The sequence below is a fragment of the Hibiscus syriacus genome, unplaced genomic scaffold (assembly GCF_006381635.1).
Source record: "Hibiscus syriacus cultivar Baekdansim isolate YM2019G1 unplaced genomic scaffold, ASM638163v2 tig00110481_pilon, whole genome shotgun sequence".
NCBI lineage: Eukaryota > Viridiplantae > Streptophyta > Magnoliopsida > Malvales > Malvaceae > Hibiscus > Hibiscus syriacus.
The window spans coordinates 1-16,986 of record NW_024062757.1 but is presented as its reverse complement, the minus strand read 5'-3'; the positions used below and the strand labels follow the sequence as shown (position 1 = coordinate 16,986).

Here is a 16,986-nt window from a genome sequence, read left to right as displayed (position 1 = left end):
AGAGAGAATGTGTGTGGCTTAACTTGGCTAAAGCAAGTATCCTAAAACTTCGGTCACCTTCATTAAATATGTAATAAATGTCTTTTTATCTTTAAGTTTTGGGATACTTATATTATAAATTTATGGCTGTGAAATTATGAAGATAATCAGTAGAAAATATAAAGAAAATACTTTAATTATATAAAAATTTGACATTTTCAGGGGTTCAACCGCATCTGCTTCCCTCGATCCTAGGGAGTGAGGACGAAGACGGTTTTAATTTTCGAGCTTTCTCCTTGGACCATTTGGGGGGGGGGATTGGTCCCTTTTTACCATAGCTAAAAACCCATTTCAAAGGATTAATGATGATGAAAGATAAAGAGAAGAAGGGAGTTAGGATTGTTGAGGGAGAGTGAATGCTACTTGGTAGTCTAATTAATTAACAGTCCCACTGGTGGGGGGTTGGGGGTTTAAAATTAAAAGGGAGGAGAAAAATGCAAGCCAAAGGCATCCCTTGATATGACATTGCCGGTTTATGAGTTCAAAAAGACCATCCAAGGTCGACAATGCTGATCCTTTTCCACTGCTCTTTCTCATCATCAAGGTTCTAACAAACACTACATCATCATCAGCTTTTATGCATCCAATCCCTTTTAGGTCATACACTAAATAGGATAAGTCTTCTTTTATGGACAAATTTCTTTGATTCCTACAACAAACACCATGATTTCGTTTCCCTTCAAGTCATACACGCTCAGTGGTTGTGTCTCACATGTGAGCTCCATCCTTTTCATAGCAAGCAGCGAGAAAAGCAAAAATTACCATTGTAGAAGATTCTCAATTTGACCCCCCTTGAATTACCTTGTATTTTGTCATTTGAATTCACTTCTATATGGTCCCAATGCCATTCATATCCATTGTAACCACGTCTCTGATGCTTATTACGAGAAATGAGGAACCTGTGACCGGTACATGGTCACTTATGTTGCCTGTCTACCTACAAGAGGCTCTAGGCGCTCTTGGACTCGGGATCAACTTTGTTGGCAGCTGCAAATCTCAATGATTGGCTCTTGTTTATGTTGCTACTTACCATCTAAACATACTCCACATTGTCCATCAGAAATAAGGACGAATATCGTAGGAGTTGGGGACAAATGTATGATTTCTCTCTGATTTTTTTTACATGTTTTGAGAGAAATGCGGAGAATATAATGGTATCAAGGCTGCTGAAGATGAACCATAACATGACATATATGAAGCAAGAAATGACATGTTTAGCTAAGCTCCTCTTCCACAATTTCATTCCAAAAACTTGCGATTGTTAAAAGCCGCAAAGTTACCATATTTGCTCACCATCCATCACATCCACGTCAGACTAGGTACGTGCCTAACATTTTGGAGAGTTTGGTAAATAACTTTTTGAAGAGCTTTTAGTTTATTTAAGCATAAATAACTTATTGGTAGTCAAATCCTTCATTTTTAGTGTTTGATAAACACATTTTTAAAAGAGTTGATTGTGCAAAATAAGTTGAAAATAAAAACATTGGAAAATCCAACAGTATGAGAGAGCTAATTGCAAAATAAGATGTTAAATGACATATTTGACCTTATTATTTCCATAATTACATCCTTGCCATAAAACCTAATCTAATGAAATAGCCTCCGTCCTAATCCACTTGATTCTCTCATCAGAGTCTTCTCCATCGTTAAACTACAAAATCAAACAACCAAATTGCTAATATGAGTTTAGAATGCAAGTATAGGTTGCTTCTTTCATATAGAATATCTACTTTAGAGAGTGTGGTCTTATTTGTATTTACTCTAGGTAAAGGAGCCTCGAATCGGGATGTCTAAAAGCGATTTCAACATTCTCGTGAAACCGTAAGTAGAAGTTTTAAAGAAGTTTTAGATGTCATGGATGACTTGTCAATGGACATCATAAAACCAAGAGACCCTCAATTCAAGGTAGTTCCTTCACAAATCGCTAATAACACCAAATATATATCACATTTTGAGGTAACTTTTAATGGATGTTATTTCATATATGTTATTCTATAGTAATAATTTACATCTCATAATATTTTTTTTTATTTTAAGATTTCATTGGAATAATCGATGGTACTCATAGAGATGTTATTCTTCGTGAGGAAGATCAATTACGTTATAGAGGAAGGATAGGGACACCCACCATTAATGTATTAGTGGTATGCAATTTCGATTTACTTTTCACATATGTGCTAAATGGTTGGAAATGATTGACTCATGATTCTCGTATTTTCCTAGATACAATTGGGAACTCAAATCTAAATTTTCCAAATCTCCTTCAGGTAAATGTAAATCGATTATTCCAATGAAATCTTAAAATAAAAAAACATTTTAGTTAATCATGGATTCTTATTATTTGTGCACACTCATTTTTTTAAATAATTTTTTTTTTAAATTTTGTGTTATTTTTTTATCATGCTTAGACAAATATTACTTGGCAAACAAAAGATCCCCCGAAAGACAAGGCTACTTGACTCCATATCATAAGACAAGGTATCACCAATCAGAGTTTCGTGGTGCAAATCCAAGAGGGACAGGAGAAATTTTTAATCGAGCTCATTCTTTCTTACGAAGTTGTATTGAAAGGTCATTTGGCATTCTAAAGGCACGTTGGAAGATTTTAGCAAAAATGCCCATATATTCGTCTCAAGATCAAAAATAGGATGATTTGTGTTGCATTTGCTTTACATAACTACATCAAATTAAGTAAAGTTCTTGACTCAACTTTTAGGGTCATAGATTCATATCCGAATTTTATTCCTCTGGAAACATTTTCGAATATTGAATCCACTCAAGAAGTTGAGCGTATGAATACTAAAGAAACGACATACGTACGTGATGACATCACGACCAGTTTAATGGCAGTTAGACGACCAAACCATGTTTCTTAAATATTCTTATTTGTTTGTACTTGTTCGGATATAGATCTCTTTCTTGAATATTTATGTAATCTAAATTTATTTTTAATGAACTTGTCTAAAATGAATTCTATGCAACGTTTAATGATGGATTAGTGAAATTTTATTTTATTATTCTATTTTTTAGTTGTAGATTCTTAAATATATTTTAGTTAAGAAAATATAGCAAAACATGAAAGTAAAAAAAAATGTAGTGTTGGTATTTTATACACGATTAATAGTATGTATCAATCTCACAAGGTTAATATTTGTAAATATTAAATTTAAAAAATATATTCAAAATTTTCAAAAATATTCACTAATTTTCTTAAGGAATTTTTAATTCCTTGTCAAAACTTCACCCCCAATAAAGACTAAAGTATTATAAAACATACATGTACTTAACAACTAAATGTATCACACCCTTATTTGTCATTTTACCCATATAAAATATCAGCTAAATTTTACCGAACACTTATATATAAACATTTAATCAAGTTAATTTCTCGATTCAGTTCAATTTGATTTGATTTAAATTTAAGTTTACTTAAAGAGTCAATTCGAACAAGATTTAATTTGATTTCATAAGTTCGCTAGTAATTCTTTATTTTATTTTTTATAATTTTTAAGATGTTATTTGAGTTTTTAGGATTGATTATGTATTATTACTCTTTTTCAAGAATGCATGCAATACGATGGTTTAATGCATTTTTAGAATGTTATTTTATAGTTTAAACTTTGAAATTACTTAACACAATATTTTGATATTTTTTTATTAAATATATTAATTTTTTATATTAATTTTTATATAATATTACTAAATTTCACATGCATTTAAAAAAATCTGACGAGCTTAACGAGCACGAGTTGAACAAAATTATATCAAAACTAACGAATATTGAGTCAATTCGAACAATTTTTAAGTCAAATCGAACACTGCTCAACTCGTGATCGACACATCCCTAATGATAAAACTATTTAAATGTTTTATTCATTTTTTTATTAATCTAGGGTGATTAATCTAAGATGATTATAAACGTGATAGTATTTGTTCTAAAAACTCTTAATCATTTGACAATAAATACTCAAATACTTCAAATGTCCTGATGTTCGGACCTAAAACATTTAGAAATAACACCAGTCTAATTAATTTTGGCTCTTGAAAACAAACAGCCTGCTACTTCACCAAAGGTTTCAATGTCACTCACTACCTGTAGTTAAAGCGATGGGTTCGAACTTGGGCTTTTTTAATTATTTTTCTTGTAAAGTGATGGTTTCAATGCCATCAAGTGATTTCGAGGCCTCTATGATTAAAAAATTATATAATTAATTTATATGTATTCACCTTAAAAAATATTTTTAAATATAAAGTTAATAATATCGTTTAACCGGCTTTTCTATAAACATCACATTGTACTACCGTTAGCATAAAGAAATCCTACTTGAAAGAATAAACTCCGATAAATTTATTTCGAATTTTTTTCGCATTTCACTAGTTGATCGATTTTGTCAATTTAGCTAGCATGGAGAGATGTGACATAAAAAAAATGCTAGGAGAAGCACAAGGCAAATGATGGTTCATGTACCATGGTTGGGTCATCAAAGCATATACTGTATAGTATCTTACAATAACCGGGAAAATTCAATTGAATTTGTGTCTTCAGAAACGACAGATGTAAACAGGTAAGCCAAGCTTAAGAAATGAATCAATTCCAATGACCTGAAGATATGGCCGCATGCAGCATTTTGCATGCAGTGTTTTAATCAAACCTAAGCTCCCAATATTCGCCATACCTTTTCTGATACACATGTATTCCTCCCTAGTGGTGCTCTCTGTTCTATACTTCTATGAGTGGGTGGGCAGGTCATTTCACGCTGTCAGGATGTGCCTATCACCCACTTCCACTCGGTTCTTGACGGGTAGACTCCAAGGAACGGAAATCTAATTTAAAGTCCAGAGAATGTATGATCGAAATATTTTAAAAAATATAATATTTTCGGTTACGTCCGCCTGAAAGTATTATTAATTTGATAACGTTCATTTTTTATAGTTTCTTACTCTTAAATTAGATTGTGTCAAGGTTCTTATCCATCAATTATCCATCTAACATATGTGCTCTAATTCTAATTTTTCAAAGGTAAAAACCCAACCCTAATCTATAGTTTTTTTTACAGGTGATCAAGTGATTAGAGATTTGGCTAGCCAATTACATTGAGTTAAAATAAAAGATGAAAATGTAATTGGTCCATAGTGTAAACACGGCAGCCGATGAGAAGGCGACCATACTGTAACTTCTGGACCCATATTTAGATTGTGTGAAGCAAAAGAGAATCGATTTCTCTCTTCGTTCCTTTTCCTGTCAGAGATTTTGAACAATCAACGACGCCAATGCACATAAATGTTGCCACAAATATTAGACTGATGGCGATTAACTGTGCAAGCCAAAGCTTTAGGTCGATCGATTTCGGGACCATTTATATTTATGGTGAAATAAAAGCCAGGAATTGCCTTTGTCTTCCTCCCCCCTTGCTTCTTTGAATGCAAACGTCGGCATGCTTCAAAATCAAACCATATTCTGATCAACTTGTGTTTCATTTGCAGGGTGGAGGAAATGACAAAAGGCCAATACGTATCATGATACGTGGCAGTAGCCCACAGCAGGAGAGGATCAATAAATGCCAAACACTTGTCCTTGCCTCAGGTGACCAAATAAACTACCCTTTAAAATTGTGTAAATTACATACGGTTCTTTATTCTCTCGATTATTAAAAATTATAAAATTATTATAAATTATTTTTTTAAATTAGTTTTTTTTATTAATATGTTGACTGAGATGTGATAAAATCGTATTTTAATAATATCTCCAGGCACTGCTGATGCTTTCAAGCATTTACTCGATGATATGATGTAAATGAAAAGTCGATTCATAAATTATAGCTTAAATAGTTTCGAAATCGAATTTTATCATATTTTAATCAGTATGTTAATATCTAACTCATACGCCCACACTTTTTTTAACTAAAAATAACAAATTCAGAGTACATAAAAAGTCACATGATATCATTTTATAATTTTTAAAGATTAAAATACTTAATAAAACAACACCCTACTGTCAAGAGGTTATTTATGTGCTCCTTCCTAAAATTTTCTTATGTCCTTATCATCATGTGAAGGCTTGAGCTAACAAACCAAAAAATTTTGATGAACCCAACCGATAGATTTTAGTTGGGTTTAATTATAAAATGTGACTATTTGTATGAAATATTTATTTTTGGACAAAGAAAAGGACCAAGGCATTGCTGACTGTTCATATTTTACTAAAATTAGAGAAATATAGATAATGTTATTTGAAATGGAACTTGATGCTATGTGATGAGAATTTTTCACCAGTGATATAGATGCAGGTGCCAGAAATTTAATCTTGTTTTCTTGTCCTGCCTCTCTAGAAAAGAGGGTTTTAATTTAATTTAATTTAATTTTTTTTAAAAAAAGAAAAGGCTTTTTTTTAACTAAAAAAGGAGGGTATCTAAGCTGGTTAAATACACTATTGCACTGTAAAAAGCTAAAATTTTCCTGGAAAATTTGATGAGAAGATACCAACTTTTGACTCTGATTTTAATATCGATATTTCAATAATTAAAAGAGAAAAGAATCAAGTAAAGAAAAACAGTACAGCTCTGATGAACTGTAGAAGAGTGGTCTACACATATCTCTAAGTGGTAAGCCTAATAATTCTACAAATATAGGTTACAAGAAGATATCCCCCTACTAAATAAATTCACCACTAAATTAATGCATACCAAGTTCCAAGCAAAATTAGTGTATGCAGACTAGTCAAGTCAATACATTGGGGGGAGGGCACAGTAAATTATTGAATAATGGCTTTATCTTTTAGCTTCCAATTTTGTCCCTATTCCGTCCAGGGAAAACAAAAAGATAAAAAGAAGCAGAAAGAGACCTTTCCTGGATTTGTAATTAATTTTCTTCCATCATTTCACAACTCTTGAGCCATTTGAAGACGAAGGGTTACATAATACACCCCCTTTTGATATAATCAATATATATAATTATGTAAACTGAGAAAAATAATTAGTTGCAATGGGAGAGAGGAGAGTTTTACCTGAACAAAATTGGGATTTGGGAGATGCTTTTTTTTTTTAATCTGTAAATAAGCTTTTGAAATGAAAATTACAAAATACCAACAATGTCCCAATCTCCCTTACCCCCCCCCCTCTCTCTCTCTCTATGTGGATCCAGAGAAAAACAAATTCAATACAGTGGAGCTCGTTGTGGAGTTTTCTTCCTCCGGTTCATCAAACTAACCGAAACTTCGGATACTGTCGGGGGGCATGTCGGACGACATGCTTTCAAGCTGCTCCGCTTCTTCCTCACGATCTCTGTCGTGGCAGTGGAATTAAGCGACACCTCGCCGCACGCACCAGACCCGGAAGATGTCTTGGTTGAACCAGACGGCTCGAGGACCGAGTCGGGTGTCACCAAACCATCCTCCGACCCCGCCTCGGGTAAAGGCAAGAAATTGCACTCGAACAGGAACTTCGAAACCCCGTCGTCCGTTCTTAACAGATAATTAACCTGCTTGAAATAAAAAGAATAAACATAAAATAATAATTATGGGGTTATGGAGGAAAATTGCAAAAAAAAAAGGAACCTTGCAGGAGAGAGAGCAAAAGAGATAAGAGTCTTGCAGGCTTCTGTCGCAGGTACTGCAGAAGTTGCCGGAGCCTCTGAACTGTCTTGTTTGTGGCCTTTGGTTTATAAATATCACTTTTGCGCTATTTGTTATGTATGGCTATATACATAAAAGAAGAAGCAGTATCATTGAACAATAACAACAAAAACACACCTTTTTGTTGAATAAGGAATGATTGCATAATTTGAATTTTAAAGCAGACTTTTCGTGGGTAGATAAGCATGCAGAAGGAGAAGGAAGTGAGAAGATGCTTTCTTTAATATCTGAATTATGGCTTACTTGGAGAAAAGCACAGTCCATTAACTTTGTTGCGTCATCCAACCTTATAACATCATGATAGACATACCTTCTTATCTGCAAAAAAAAATGACCAGTGAGTCATTCATCAAGACATGGAAGGAGGAGGAGGAGGAAGAAGAAGAAAAGAGTGAATTTTGAAGTGAGTAGAGGGACCTGTAAGAGTCTGTGAGAGCTGTGAGGGTACAAGCAGTTAGAGCAAATACTGATACAACAGTCCAAGCAATAGATATTCTTCTCGTTTTTCTTGGCATCTTCATGAGTTATGCAAGCATTGAAGAACTTCTCAGTCAGAAGAACTTGGAGCCAACGAGGTAGATGGGAAGAAAACAACTGTCGTGTGAAAAAAACCCTAATTCAATTAACTTTTTCGTGTGTAACAGATAAAGTGAGATAAACCCATAAATATAAAATCAAGAGAAGGGAACAGTTACCATGGTTTTTGTTGCTTGAATTTTGAAGAAAGAGGGGGGCTTATGAAGAAAGTGGTGGAATCACCATTTTTGTAGAAAAAAAGAGAAGAGGAGGGGGTGCAAGGAAAGAGAAACGGCGTCTGGCAACTGCTGCAATGTAGGCTGGCCTGATTTAAAGAAGTGCACTGCCTTTCTTTTGTACGTCTCATTGGAGTCTACTATAATGTAAAGCAAGATTATTTACAAACAAAATATCAATATTTTAATTACAGGCGGGGCTTCGAAAATGGGACTCCAGGACTAGAATGCATGAAAAAATATCAAATCTTTTTGTTATTATATCACTGTTTACTAAAAGCCCATGTCCCCAAAACCCTAAAAACGTAGCCATTTGGTTCTTTCTGGATGGTTGAGTTCCTCTCTTTCTTGTGCTTGGTGCAAAACGACAGACCAGAAACCCCAAACCTTTCTCAGTTCTCCGTCGGAAAACGGTGAAAAAAGTATATTCAAGTGGGGGTTTAGAAAGTGACCCCAATTTTGATTTTATGCAATTTCTTGCATTTGCAGTTTCCACTATGCATGGATTTAAACCATCTTCATGCAGTCAAGGGCTTGTATGAATAGTAGTTTTGACAATGATTCTGGAGACATAGATGATATAAAAGAAAGAATTTTTGTCTGGCTGGCATGTTTCCAATCCATCAAACAATAGTGGTTGTTTCTCTAATCAATCACCCGTATCTCAATCCAACTTGTTTTATTCTCAAACGTCAGGTTTAAACTCTTAATCTTATTAAAAAATCTAGAATGGTGGATGATTTCATGTCATGTACATGAAATCACCCTCTTACTATTGAATTCTGATGTTTATGTATAAAGTAAATTGAATTAAAATATCACATTTATATTAGATATTTATTAAATTTGGACTAAATTAATTTATTAATAGATTAAATATTAGTTATTAAACCAACATAATTTAAAATTTTAATTGATTTTCTAAAATTGAATTACTCGGCCATAATTGGAAGGTGTTTTTAGGGGGAAAAGTATAGGGAATGCAGACAAAAGAGGGGAGATGGCATCAAAAATGGTACGAAAGAGAAGCAGCCAACTGCAGCGGCAGCACTGCCACTGACCCAAGCAGCGTCAAACCCTCCCCCTTAACATAATCACCTGCTCTCCTTTTACTGTTCTAACAGTGTTTCAGCCCATACAATAATTAAAACTTATCCCTTGCCCATTACTTGGTGTACAAAGGCTTAAAGAAAAAAGAAAAAAAAATCTTAAAATTATTTTTTAAATATATTTAAACTTTTATTTTATGATAACTCATGAATTGATTTTTATGATTAAAAATATTATTTTTTAATCTCAAATTCAAATAATTATATTTGCATGATATGTTTTAAGGTAATTATTGTTAAAAACTTTTAATGTATTTGATAATGAACGCTCAAACATCTTTACAAATATTATGTTTATATTCAAAATCTCTAAAAATAACAATAATCTTATCACTGCTTGATCTCTTGATTTATCAACATGAAAGATAATTTTAATTGAAAATTAATTAAAGCAAACAAATGTACCATTTAGATATTTTCTACTTCAAAACTTTATAGAATATAATATTATGATTGAGAATAAAATTAAGGGATTTAAAAACAAGAAATAGAATTAAGAAAAATCTTACATTGTTTTTAGTGGTGGATCAAAAATTAAAAAATGTGATTTAAAATTTTAATTTTATTAAATAATGGATATATAAAAATTTTATTTATTTTTATTATTCAACACATTAAACTAAATTTAATCATTTTTTAAATAAATGATGTACTTAGTCCTTATAGGGGTTTAGTGCATTAGCCCCTATTATCTTGTTTAAATAATTTAATCGAGACGTAAGATTAATTTAAAATATATTTTATGGAATTGTTATGCTTAATTTTTTCAATAAAATTAATAAAACCTAAAAATATTATTTTAAAAAATATAAAATAATTTATTAAAGTTGTAAAAAAATTAAAACATTTATTTCATTCGCACTTTCTCTATTTTTCATCCCTCAGCTTTGCTCAATGACATCTTCTTCCATCCCTTCGTTATACCTAAACAAATAGCGACTAATAAAATTCTCTATTTTTGTGTAATATCTCTCCCATGTATGACCAACACCAAAGGACTCTGTTATTATTTTTGAAATTTTTAAATATTTTTTATATTTTTATTGATGATTTATTTTCAGCTTTAAAATTTAATTACGATATTCTTCCATAAAATTTTAGAAATTTACACCGTCTAACATAAAATTATAAAATTTTGGAGATAGTAAAAGTTAGAAAAGGATTCTTTATTACCATATCAATTATTAAATAATTGCTTTTGGTCCATTTTACACACAAAAAACAGAAGCCATCAATACAACTTTGTGCTTTTCTTTCAAATCTAATCCACGGGGTCTCATTGATGGAAATATGTGTTAAGTCGTCTTTTTGACCGTTCACTTTTTTTTATTCAAAATGAAAGTTATAATTGATGTAAGAACGATCGTTAATCAGTGATTTACTAGCAAGAGAAAGTAACTTAGGAGAGAAGGTTGTTTTAGGTTGGAAATAGAAAAGTTTTAGAGAGAGACAATCTTTTAATTGTGAGTAGGGGATATTTATAGAAGATATGTTTGTCGTATCTTGAATTTTATCATGAATTTTATTATGGTAGATCACATGAGACTGTCATAGATTTAATCGTTAAATTATAGTTATGCCATCCGAGGAGTGTGGGACTTTGACTAAATCGTGGTATGAGATATTTTCTTCAGGGTATATCTCCGAAGATATAACATGTGTCCCCTATTTAGTCAAAGAAATATCATAAAGTGGATTGATTCGAGACTTATAGATAATTATCTTTGTTTAGTACAGAGGTGATCTAATCGTGGAACTTGTTGATAAGAGTAAATATGTTGCGTCATTTGTTAGTAGTTAATCCCTTCTGATTTAGACATAAAGTTATAATTGGTTCAATGATGACCGTTAAGTGATAATTTGCTTGTGAGAGATAGAACAAGGAAGGTGGCTTAAAAAAGAAGATTGCTCTAGGTAGGAGCTAGAAAATTATTGACCTCGAGGATTAAATGAAGAAAATTAGCTCCAATAGCTTCTAACGTAATTGCTTCTCAATAACATGCATGCCTTGCAGCTTAGAGCAAAGAATGAGCAGTCCTGGAATCATCGGTTTCAGTCGTCTCAATCCCTCTCTGTGATATAAACTCAATAGCAACCAGGTTAGCCCCCTCGGCTGACTACTCGATTCTGTCACAAATAGCTGCCATACAGTAATGCAGTGTGCTGTGTGCCTACAAGTGTCGACTCATCTGGCCACCCGAGTGCACTGAAAGGCCACAAAGCACTTGAAAATCAAGTGTCAAGGATCCTGATAAATTTCTCTACTATCTCCCCGCCACGTTGAGATCTTGGTATTTGTAGAGCGTGGGGTTGCTTTTTTCACAGCTAAGTCGGTCTCCTCAACACCAGACCACAATTTCTTCCATGCCTCTAACCGATCAAGGCGACACTACAGTCTGACAACCTCATTTAGTGTCCCATCCTTGTTGATAACATTAAGAATAGGAAGACCAAGCTGTCTTGTTGTATCCTCATAACAAGTTTTGATATATCTTGTCATTTGAATTTCTGGGCCAACTATTGTCCACGATGATAAAGACTAAGGAACGAGAAAAATCTATTGAGAATCAGGGACGATATAAAATTTTATGTTAGGGGCAAATTTAGACTTATTTTAGGGGAGAATTTATATTTATAAAATTTTAAGGACGAAAACATATTTATAATAAAAAATATACAAAAGAAAATTTAAAATATATAATAATTTTAAAATTTCAGAGAGAACAATTGTCCCCATATATCCCGTCTAAGTGCATCCATGTCGAGAATGAAGAAAAAAATAAACAATAAAGGGGAAAAAAATAAGAGAATGAAAAACGAACAAAACAAGTGGGAAAATGGGAAAAAAAGTGAAGAAAATGAGTCGGCAACGTAAGTGAGGGAATGGAAAAATTATCCTAAATTATATATATATATATATATATATATACATATATGATGTATTTTTAAATATTTTGAATGATCTTTTTTATAATTATATCATATTAAAACTCGCTAGATTTAAATTTAATTGATAATTTTTTAGTTTAATGATCAAAATATAATTGATCTCATAATTTAATGACTAAATAATTTATTCTTAAAATATTAAAGTATTACTCTCATTTAATAAAAAATGTTTTGATTTATTAATTTTAAATATTTATATTTTTTCAGTAAGTTATCAATATTAAATATTTGAAATAATTTTTTGATGTTATATTTTTCTTAAAATCATCTAAAATCAATATTGAATATAGTAAATTTTAATCAATCATGTTGGTATAAAATACTCAAGGACTACTCGAAATTTTAATAATATAAAAAAATATAAATACAAATATATCCACAATCTCAAAGTAGAATGACAAATACCAATTAATATAAAATATAATGACAAATCTTAATATTCACGAATATTATAATGATAAATGTACACTTTTAACTCTATTTTCTCTCATATGCCGAACTCCTTCAAGCATTTTTACTTTGATCATGGTAAAGTTTCTGGTATAAGTTGGTTTAAATAAACAAGATCTTTAAAATTGAATAAATCATAAAATTTAAAGGAGTTGTGATTTAATTTCACTAATATTAAATCTGAAGGGCCTTAAAGAATAATTAAACCAACAAAATTAGGGGGTGCGAATTATGGCTCAAAATTTTCACTAATAGTAAGAGTTGTTCCTCCTTATATAATAATCATTTATAGTTAAGTGATATTGGTATACTTCTATTATCTTAATAATGTCGATATATAATACCACTTAAACTGTTATGGTAATTTGCAATTAATAAAGATATTGGCACGAACCAACTCACTCTACTGGTTAAAATAATCGTTGTCGTTCTTAGAGGTTATGGGTTCGAATACCAGCGGCTGTAGCATAGTGATTGAGTGTTCATTGTCAAATAGTTAAGAGTACTTATAACATATTTTACTTTGTAATCACCTTAACTTAATCAAAAAAATTGCTTAAGGATCACTTTTGTCCCTATAGTAAATTCAAATTAGCCCTTAAGGTTGTTTGGGGTATTCATCCTAGCCCTTGAAACTCATCGACTGTTTTGACTAACAGAATTGTGAGCCTTATGCATACGTGGATTAAGTGATTAGGTTAAAATATTTATTAAACACAAAGATTAGAACAAATTCTCAAAAATTTATTATTTATTTCAATGAGATTAAGGGATTAGGTTAAATTTAGGGGATTTTTAATCGTTGTATTTAGTAAATATTTTATTATATATATTTTTAATATATGCCACATCATCATCAAGCCACGTCAGTAATATTAGCTGATTTGAAAATTGTTGATAAACGCATAAGACTAACGATTCAGTTAGTCAAAACGGATTTCGATGACTATAGTGAACACCCTAAATAACTTTAAGAGTTAAATTGATACAAAAAACGATAGAGACAATATTAATAAATTGAGTTTACTATAGAGACAAAAGTCACCCTTAAGCCTAAAAAAGAACGATGTTGCATATTAAGCAAGTGTGGTGGGATTATTGTATTATTTAATAAGGAAATTTAAATTTTAAAAATTGATTGTATATTAAAAATAATATTTATGAATGTATATTGTAAAATAAACATAAAATATATTAGATCAAAAGGTTGTTCCTCCTTAACCCCTTCCTAAAAGCTATTTTCTGATTGGTTTTAAAGCGATTCCATGGTTGCGCTGCCCCTACCTTAAGTCAACTTCAAACTTTGCATTGACCAGATCGATCGGTCACAAAAAAAGACACAGTAAGCTGTCACATTAGCCTTGCCCTGCGTTATTACCGTTACTCAAATTCCCAAAATCTAAAAAGAAATATAAAAAAATTACATTACATGACTGACTTCCAAGGCATCCAAAGCACAACACTAAAAGCAAATCAACAGTCTTCCCCTTTCATCGACAAAACCAAACAATTATTATAGCAAACTAAGCGCAACGGAGATTCAAGTTTGTATCCCCCCCCCCCCAATTTCTATTGGAGAAATGGATGGCAATCAATCTTCAATAACACCCAAACCCCCACAAATCTCTGAAATGTTTCAGAAATTTGCCTTGGTTTTCAAGACCAAAACTTTTGACTTCTTCGCCGACAACCACGATAAAACCCGGCTGTCTGAATCCGACGGCTTTTCCCTCCTCGACTCTATGGAAGACTTCATCGCCGACCAGAAAGTCGTCGTCATCAAGCCCGACCCCCCTCCGAATTCTTCTTCATCTTCCTCGATTGGTAACAGTTTCCAGAGCATAACCATCGATACCCGGATAGCCAATTCGCTGGTTTCTTCGGTTTTTGATGCTGTTTCTTCCTTTGAAGCTTCCTATCTTCAGTTACAGATTTCGCACGTACCGTTCGAGGAGGAAGGTGTGAAATCCGCTGATAGAGCTTTGGTTTCTCATCTTCAAAGGTTGTCTGATTTGAAGCGGTTCTATAGGGAAATTCGGAAGAATCCTCATTTTGAAGCTGGGTTATCTCTCGGCTCATGCTTGGAAGCTCAAGTGCAAGAGAATCAAAGCAAGTTGAGAGCTTTGGAAACAGTTTCAAACCGTTTGCAAGAAGAGATTGATGAAAAGGACAATCAAGTCTCGTCTCTGAGGAAGAAATTAGCTGAGATTCAATGGGCCAACACAAAATTGTTAAGAAAATTGTCTGGTAATTTGAGTTCAGCTTGTGATGTTCTATTAACGGTTAGGGTCTTTGAATCTGTTTTGCATGAGGCTTGTAGAGCAACACATAAGTTTAGTAAGATTTTGATTGGTTTGATGGGAAAAGCTGGCTGGGAGCTTGATTTGGTGGCCAATTCGGTTTACCCTGATATTGATTACGCAAAGAAAGGACACACTAGGTTTGCTTTTTTGTTCTACATTTGTTTGGGAATGTTTCGGGGTTTCGATATTGAAGGGTTTGGTTTGAGTGAGAATGAACGTCTGTGTAATGGGGATAATGCTACTTTCCCATTGAAGCAATTACTGGAGCATGTATCTAGCAACCCCATGGAGTTGCTAAGTAGGGACCAGAGCTGTGAATACTCAAGATTTTGCGAGAAGAAGTATCAAGAGCTTATCCATCCCACCATGGAGTCGTCGATATTTAGCAATCTGGATAAAAACGAAGCTGTTCTGAATTCATGGCGGTCATTGAGCATATTCTACGAGTCATTTGTTAGCATGGCTAGTTCAATATGGACACTTCATAAGCTGGCCTTTTCATTTGATCCAGTGGTTGAGATATTTCGAGTCGAAAGAAGAGTTGATTTCTCAATGGTGTGCATGGAAGATGTCACCAAGAGGTATAACTCGCCTGGCCAACCTAGGGTGAAAGTGGGGTTCACTGTGATTCCAGGGTTTAAAATTGGGAGGACTGTGGTTCAGTCTCTGGTTTATTTAAATGGGTTGAAATGTACGGTGTAGTGGCTCGAATATTGCACCATGTAGAGAGTTAAGTTACAATAAATCTTCTTCTTTCTGAAGTGGATTTTGGTTTGGCTGCAATCCTCGAAAGGGCGAGATTTTAGCCTTGTAGGTAAACCATGATCCTCCAGAAGATGACTAAACACCTGAAAGAAACTGGAGTCTTCACTTGTTGGCTATCTTCCCATGCTTAACAGCATCAGGAGATTGTAAATTTCTTTTCTTACAATTCTCATGCGAGTTCAATATAGAAATCATTTTAAACTGTATAATTTGACACGAGAATACTACTCAAAGTTGTTACTTACAGAGTTTGACTTTGTATCATTCCACTTCGACCAGGAACATAATTGACACGAACCAACCCATTCGCAACTCGTTCCCAAACGAAGTGAACGTCAAGCTCGATATGTTTAGATTGAGCATGAAAAACTGTATTAGCACTCATCATGACTGCACTTTTACTATCACTCCACACAACTGGAACATTAGTAGTCGCAACACCCATGTCAACAAGCAATACTTGTAACCACATGATTTTTGACACCACATCAGCTACCCCTGATACTCGGCCTTTGTTGTGGTACGAGATACAAATCTTTGTTTCTTGGAACACCAAGAAATTAGATTATCCCTGAGATACACACAATAGCCTGAAATGGACCGTCGATCACCAGAATTACTTGCCCAATCCACATCTGAAAAGGCACATGACACTAATTCTCAATCAGAAACATGAAACAATACACCATAATCCATCGTACCAGCCAAATAACGTAGAATACGTTTGACAGCTGGCCAATGCAATTCACACGGTTCATGCATATATTGAGCAACACACCCAACACTAAAAGTGAAATCAGGCCGAGTGTGACTAAGGTATAACAAGCCTCCTACCACACTATGATATATTTGAGGATCTTTTAAAGGTCGACCACCATCACGAGACAATTTAGGGGTGGACAACATCGGTGTTGGAGCAGATCGGGAATTGCGCATGTCCACACGCTCTAATAACTCACGAATATACTTGTGTTGACTTAGAAGTTGTT

General features: G+C 33.1%; 2 protein-coding genes across 2 annotated transcripts; one reads left to right on the top strand and one right to left on the bottom strand.

Moving 5' to 3' along the window:
* Window positions 1-7,084: 7,084 nt before the first annotated feature.
* Window positions 7,085-8,488, bottom strand: LOC120128517. The gene is made up of 5 exons (XM_039146193.1): window positions 8,365-8,488; window positions 8,087-8,263; window positions 7,913-7,987; window positions 7,592-7,732; window positions 7,085-7,515 (listed from the first exon to the last, which is right to left on the bottom strand). Exons 1-5 carry the CDS (start codon window positions 8,365-8,367, stop codon window positions 7,192-7,194), a joined length of 720 nt encoding a protein of 239 aa, XP_039002124.1. The 5' UTR covers window positions 8,368-8,488; the 3' UTR covers window positions 7,085-7,191.
* A 5,932-nt stretch (window positions 8,489-14,420) lies between these two features.
* LOC120128540 (protein GRAVITROPIC IN THE LIGHT 1-like) lies at window positions 14,421-16,103 on the top strand. Its single transcript, XM_039146211.1, has one exon. It carries the CDS (start codon window positions 14,510-14,512, stop codon window positions 15,932-15,934), a length of 1,425 nt encoding a protein of 474 aa, XP_039002142.1. The 5' UTR covers window positions 14,421-14,509; the 3' UTR covers window positions 15,935-16,103.
* The last annotated feature ends 883 nt before the right edge of the window (window positions 16,104-16,986 follow it).